Consider the following 7,416-nt stretch of genomic DNA (forward strand, 5'->3'; position numbering starts at 1 on the left):
TATCTTCCCATGGTTGAAGTCTCCCATGATTAGAAGTCTGGATCCGTTCCTGCTAGCCACAGAAGCTGCTCTCTCTATTATATTGATGGTGGCCAAGTTGTTTCTATCATATTCCTGTCTGGGTCTTCTGTCATTCGGTGGGGGGTTATATATGACTACTATTATAATTTTCTGTCCTCCAGTTGCTATGATGCCTGATATGTAGTCACTGAAACCTTCACAGTTCTGAATTACCATCTCTTCGAAACTCCAACCTTCTCTTAGTAGCAAAGCTACACCACCTCCTCCTCTCCCTTCTTTCTCTTTCCTCACTACATAGTAGCCCTGTGGAAACACTGCCTTTGTTATGATTTTCGTTAGCTTTGTTTCTGTGAGTGCTATTATGTCTGGGTTTTCTTCTAGTGCCCATTCTCCAAGTTTACTTGTTTTAATTGTAATCCCATCTATGTTAGTGTACATCGCCTTGAAGTTCACTTTCTTCTGTTCATTTTCATGTCCCTTTCTTGGCGAGCATTCTGCTGGTATGGGAAGCTGTTCCGTGGGTGAGAAGATCTGTGAGGTGGTTTGCAGGGTCTCAGAGGATTTTGGGGTGGGGGGGGTGGGGGTTTAAGGGAAGAGGGGACAGGTAGGGTGTGTGTGTGTGTGTGTGTGTGTGTGTGTGTGTGTTTACTAGTTGTGTTTTTGCGGGGGTTGAGCTTTGCTCTTTCGGCCCGCCTCTCAACTGTCAATCAACTGTTTACTAACTACTTTTTTTCCACACCACACACACACACCCCAGGAAGCAGCCCGTGACAGCTGACTAACTCCCAGGTACCTATTTACTGCTAGGTAACAGGGGCACTTAGGGTGAAAGAAACTTTGCCCATTTGTTTCTGCCTCGTGCGGGAATCGAACCCGCGCAACAGAATTACGAGTCCTGCGCGCTATCCACCAGGCTACGAGGCCCCAATGTGTGTGTGTGTGTGTGTGTGTGTGTGTGTGTGTGTGTGTGTGTGTGTGTGTGTGTGTGTGTATGTGTGTGTGTGCGTGTGTGTGTCTAGGACTAGGCTCCCTCCTTTAGGTACTTGTAAAGTTCCTTGTACATGTTGCTTGTTAGGTCCTCCCCCTGGGGACTTGTACTACAACAAGGTGTGTACACTGACGCTTGCTGCAGTAATCACAATAATGTCAACAAGTATAAAAGACCAATAACATTAAGACAATAACACCAACATAATGGTAATAATGCATAATAACCACAGCCAGACTCATCACAGCAACGATCCCGTAATACACCTGTGAGCGGTGATGAGTTAGTCTTAGTAGACGCTATCTCTGGTGTCCAGGCCTCTCTCTCTCTCTCTCTCTCTCTCTCTCTCTCTCTCTCTCTCTCTCTCTCTCTCTCTCTCTCTCTCTCTCTCTCTCTCTCTCTCTCTCTCTCTCTGTCTCTCTCTCTCTCTGTCTCTCTCTCTGTCTCTCTCTCTCTGTCTCTCTCTGTCTCTCTCTCTCTGTCTCTCTCTCTGTCTCTCTCTCTCTCTTCCTCTCTCTCTCTCTCTCTCTCCCTCCCTCTCCCCCTCCCTCTCTCTCTCCCTCTCCCCCTCCCTCCCTCCCCCCCCACGCCGTCACATGAGTGAGAGCCAGTGTCGGGACGCATAACGACAATGGTACAGAGACAGTTATATATATCACAGCGGCAGAGAGCTGGAGTTGCCCCTCAGCGTCGCTGATGTCTGGACATTGTTAGTATTGTCGGTCACTCCCCCTGGAGCGATACCTTGGTGTAGTGGGGAGCTCCCCCCACCGGAGCCAGTTGATCATCCGGCTGCTGCTGTAGGTCAAGGCTGCCGGACCATCTACTGGTGGTTGTGATCCACCCCTGAGCCTGAGGATCCACCCCTGAGCCTGATGATCCACCCCTGTGCCTGCGGATCCACCCCTGTGCCTGAGGATCCACCCCTGTGCCTGAGGATCCACCCCTGTGCCTGAGGATCCACCCCTGTGGCTGAGGATCCACCCCTGTGCCTGAGGATCAACCCCTGAGCCTGAGGATGCATCCCTGTGGCAGAGGATCCACCCCTGTGGCTGAGGATCCACCCCTGTGGCTGAGGATCCACCCCTGTGCCTGAGGATCCACCCCTGAGCCTGATGATCCACCCCTGTGCCTGAGGATCCACCCAAGTGCCTGAGGATCCACCCCTGTGCCTGAGGATCCACCCCTGTGCCTGCGTATCCACCCCCTGTGCCAGAGTATCCACCCCCTGTGCCAGAGTATCCACCCCCTGTGCCTGAGGATCCACCCCTGTGGCAGAGGATCCACCCCTGTGGCTAAGGATCCACCCCTGTGACTGAGGATCCACCCCTGTGCCTGAGGATCCACCCCTGTGCCTGAGGATCCACCCCTGAGCCTGAGGATCCACCCCTGTGCCTGAGAATCCACCCCTGAGCCTGAGGATCCACCCCTGAGCCTGAGGATCCACCCCGGTGCCTGAGGATCCACCCCTGAGCCTGATGATCCACCCCCTGTGCCTGAGGATCCACCCCTGTGCCTGAGGATCTACTCCTGAGCCTGATGATCCACCCCTGTGGCTGAGGATCCACCCCTGTGGCTGAGGATCCACCCCTGTGGCTGAGGATCCACCCCTGAGCCTGTTGATTGTTACGGCCCTACTGGGATGCGACCGGGTTCTTCTCTGATGGTAGTAGAGTTTGGGAATCCGGCCCCAAGTTAGTAGAGGCTTTCAAGGGGTGTGTGTTTCGTAACGCAAGTAAAACTAAAGGGGGAGGGATACAAATATTCCAATTTATATATATATTTCCACCACCATAATTTAAAGTCATAAAAGGGAATTATTACTACACAATGTACAATGAGGTCTCCCTCTCTGAAGACGCTCAACACTCGGCGATGCTTCTTCTAGGTAGCCCTGGTCTCAGCTTCCGTGGCTCACGATGAATCCACGATAACTCTACGATGAATCTACCCTGGCCACAGGCAAGCCAAATCACAGTCCCACTGGGTGTCCTGTCGTGATGGCCTTCAACCACAATCCAGCCTGTAGCTGGCAGGTACCGGTCAGCCTCGCTGTCAGGCCACTCCACAACTAATACTAGGGTTGCGAGCCCTAGGCAGGAGCCTCGTGTGACCCACTGATCACTCTCCTCATTAAGCACCACAGTGGCTAGTCTCTTCCACCAGTCAGCCCCGGATAAGGCGATTCCCGACACTACCACGCCTCAGGCAGGCTATTACACTGCAACCCGTTCTCGCAAATTTAATAAGTCAATATTGACTTATTAAATATGTGCATAGGTGACATACTTAACATAATAGATACCCTTAAAAAGATTCATAGAAAACACCGACCTTACCTAACCTTGTTAGTATGTTAAGATAAGCATCTTATTGCTTCGTAATTACAATTATTACCTAACCTATAATAGGTATAGGTTAAGTAATAATTGTAATTACGAAGCAATAAGATGCTTATCTTAATATACTAACAAGGTTAGGTAAGGTCGGTGTTTTCTATGAATCTTTTTAGGGGTATCTGTTATGTTTAGTATATCACCTATGCACGTAGTTAATAAGTCAATATTGACTTTACGAATTTGAGAGAACGGGTTGTACACTCTCAACAGAGTTCGTCAGGGGCTGGCTCACAACTTCTTGAAAGCAGACTCGCGAAGAGACCTTGGCTGCCTTGGGTAGACTGATCCATCGTCCAACACAGCAGTCTCAGGTCGACTCTGCAATCAGACACGTCATTAATACTGGGACGCTTCACTAACAAGCTTAGACAGAAACGTCCACCTCTTCACTCCATAGATGGCGTTCACTGTCTAAAGCACCACCTCACCAGAGGTCAGCAGCGGCTACGTCATGAGCTGACTAGGACAGGAATCCAACACTTATTGCTGGCCTATCCTGTCACCACTAGATGGCGTCGTCCATTTGAAGAGGGTTTCGGGAGCGGACTCACAGATGGCGCTGTCGTCACTGCTCCATGCTCCGACGCTGGACTCGGGTCCGGTGCCTGAGGATCCACCCGTGAGCCTGATGATCCACCCCTGTGCCTGAGGATCCACCCCTGAGCCTGAAGATCCACCCCTGTGGCTGAGGATCCACACCTGAGACTGAGGATCCACCCCTGTGCCTGAGGATCCACCCCTGAGCCTGAGGATCCACCTCTGAGCCTGAGGATCCACCCCTGAGCCTGAGGATCCACCCCTGAGCCTGATGATCCACCCCTGTGCCTGAGGATCCACCCCTGAGCCTGATGATCCACCCCTGTGCCTGAGGATCCACCCCTGAGCCTGAGGATCCACCTCTGAGCCTGAGGATCCACCCCTGTGCCTGAGGATCCACCCCTGAGCCTGATGATCCACCCCTGTGCCTTGAGGGATCCACCCCTGAGCCTGAGGATCCACCCCTGAGCCTGATGATCCATCCCTGTGCCTGAGGATCCACCCCTGAGCCTGATGATCCACCCCTGTGCCTGAGGATCCACCCCTGAGCCTGATGATCCACCCCTGTGCCTGAGGATCCACCCCTGAGCCTGAGGATCCACCTCTGAGCCTGGGGATCCACCCCTGTGCCTGAGGATCCATCCCCTGAGCCTGATGATCCACCCCTGTGCCTGAGGATCCACCCCTGAGCCTGAGGATCCACCCCTGAGCCTGAGGATCCACACCTGTGCCTGAGGATCCACCCCTGAGCCTGATTATCCACCCCTGTGCCTGGGGATCCACCCCTGTGCCTGAGGATCCACCCCTGTGTTTGAGGATCCACCCTTGTGCCTGAGGATCCACCCCTGAGCCTGAGGATCCACCCCTGTGCCTGAGGATCCACCCCTGTGCCTGAGGATCCAACCTTGTGGCCGAGGATCCACCCCTGAGCCTGAGGATCCACCCCTGAGCCTGAGGATCCACCCCTGTGCCTGAGGATCCACCCCTGTGCCTGAGGATCCACCCCTGTGGCTGAGGATCCACCCCTGAGCCTGAGGATCCACCCCTGTGCCTGAGGATCCACCCCTGTGCCTGAGGATCCACCCCTGTGCCTGAGGATCCACCCCTGAGCCTGAGGATCCACTCCTGTGGCTGAGGATCCACCCCTGTGTCTGAGGATCCACCTCTGAGCCTGAGGATCCACCCCTGTGCCTGAGGATCCACCCCTGTGCCAGAGGATCCACCCCTGTGCCTGAGGATCCACCTCTGAGCCTGAGGATCCACCCCTGAGCCAGAGGATCCACCCCTGAGCCTGAGGATCTACCCCTGTGCCTGAGGATCTACCCCTGTGCCTGAGGATCCACCCCTGAGCCTGAGGATCCACCCCTGAGCCTGAGGATCCACCCCTGTCCCTGAGGATCCACCCCTGTGCCTGAGGATCCACCCCTGAGCCAGAGGATCCACCCCTGATCCTGAGGATCCACCCCTGAGCCTGAGGATCTACCCCTGTGCCTGAGGATCCACCCCTGAGCCAGAGGATCCACCCCTGATCCTGAGGATCCACCCCTGAGCCTGAAGATCCACCCCTGTGCCTGAGGATCCACCCCTGTGCCTGAGGATCCACCCCTTTGCCTGAGGATCCACCCCTGAGCCTGAGGATCCATCCCTGAGCCAGAGGATCCACCCCTGAGCCTGAGGATCCACCCCTGTGCCTGAGGATCCACCCCTGTGCCTGAGGATCCACCCCTGATCCTGAGGATCCACCCCTGAGCCTGAGGATCCACCCCTGTGCCTGAGGATCCACCCCTGAGTCTGAGGATCCACCCCTGTGCCTGAGGATCCACCCTTGAGCCTGAGGATCCACCCCTGTGCCTGAGGATCCACCCCTGAGCCTGAGGATCCACCCCTGTGCCTGAGGATCAACCCCTGAGCCTGAGGATCCACCCCTGAGCCTGAGGATCCACCCCTGTGCCTGAGGATCCACCCCTGAGTCTGAGGATCCACCCCTGAGCCTGAGGATCCACCCCTGTGCCTGAGGATCCACCCCTGAGCCTGAGGATCCACCCCTGTGCCTGAGGATCCACCCCTGAGCCTGAGGATCCACCCCTGTGCCTGAGGATATACCCCTGAGTCTGAGGATCCACCCCTGTGCCTGAGGATCCACCCCTGAGCCTGAGGATCCACCCCTGTGCCTGAGGATCCACCCCTGAGTCTGAGGATCCACCCCTGAGCCTGAGGATCCACCCCTGTGCCTGAGGATCCACCCCTGAGCCTGAGGATCCACCCCTGAGCCTGAGGATCCACCCCTGTGCCTGAGGATCCACCCCTGAGCCTGAGGATCCACCCCTGTGCCTGAGGATCCACCCCTGTGCCTGAGGATCCACCCCTGAGCCTGAGGATCCACCCCTGTGCCTGAGGATCCACCCCTGAGCCTGAGGATCCACCCCTGAGCCTGAGGATCCACCCCTGTGCCTGAGGATCCACCCCTGAGTCTGAGGATCCACCCCTGAGCCTGAGGATCCACTCCTGTGGCTGAGGATCCACCCCTGTGTCTGAGGATCCACCTCTGAGCCTGAGGATCCACCCCTGTGCCTGAGGATCCACCCCTGTGCCAGAGGATCCACCCCTGTGCCTGAGGATCCACCTCTGAGCCTGAGGATCCACCCCTGAGCCAGAGGATCCACCCCTGAGCCTGAGGATCTACCCCTGTGCCTGAGGATCTACCCCTGTGCCTGAGGATCCACCCCTGAGCCTGAGGATCCACCCCTGAGCCTGAGGATCCACCCCTGTGCCTGAGGATCCACCCCTGTGCCTGAGGATCCACCCCTGAGCCAGAGGATCCACCCCTGATCCTGAGGATCCACCCCTGAGCCTGAGGATCTACCCCTGTGCCTGAGGATCCACCCCTGAGCCAGAGGATCCACCCCTGATCCTGAGGATCCACCCCTGAGCCTGAAGATCCACCCCTGTGCCTGAGGATCCACCCCTGTGCCTGAGGATCCACCCCTTTGCCTGAGGATCCACCCCTGAGCCTGAGGATCCATCCCTGAGCCAGAGGATCCACCCCTGAGCCTGAGGATCCACCCCTGTGCCTGAGGATCCACCCCTGTGCCTGAGGATCCACCCCTGATCCTGAGGATCCACCCCTGAGCCTGAGGATCCACCCCTGTGCCTGAGGATCCACCCCTGAGTCTGAGGATCCACCCCTGTGCCTGAGGATCCACCCTTGAGCCTGAGGATCCACCCCTGTGCCTGAGGATCCACCCCTGAGCCTGAGGATCCACCCCTGTGCCTGAGGATCAACCCCTGAGCCTGAGGATCCACCCCTGAGCCTGAGGATCCACCCCTGTGCCTGAGGATCCACCCCTGAGCCTGAGGATCCACCCCTGAGCCTGAGGATCCACCCCTGTGCCTGAGGATCCACCCCTGAGCCTGAGGATCCACCCCTGTGCCTGAGGATCCACCCCTGAGCCTGAGGATCCACCCCTGTGC

General features: G+C 56.5%; 1 protein-coding gene across 1 annotated transcript in view; it reads right to left on the reverse strand.

Annotated features, from left to right (window-relative positions):
- Positions 1–3,973: 3,973 nt before the first annotated feature.
- The window catches only part of LOC138355041 (uncharacterized PE-PGRS family protein PE_PGRS10-like), a 31,419-nt gene continuing 27,976 nt past the window's right edge, over positions 3,974–7,416 (reverse strand). The window contains exon 2 of the mRNA XM_069309754.1: positions 3,974–7,410. Within this exon, the coding sequence (XP_069165855.1) occupies positions 3,974–7,410 (3,437 nt within the window). The remainder of the gene's footprint in view (positions 7,411–7,416) is intronic.

This window comes from Procambarus clarkii, chromosome 65, assembly GCF_040958095.1.
Source record: "Procambarus clarkii isolate CNS0578487 chromosome 65, FALCON_Pclarkii_2.0, whole genome shotgun sequence".
NCBI classification, from domain to species: Eukaryota; Metazoa; Arthropoda; class Malacostraca; order Decapoda; family Cambaridae; genus Procambarus; species Procambarus clarkii.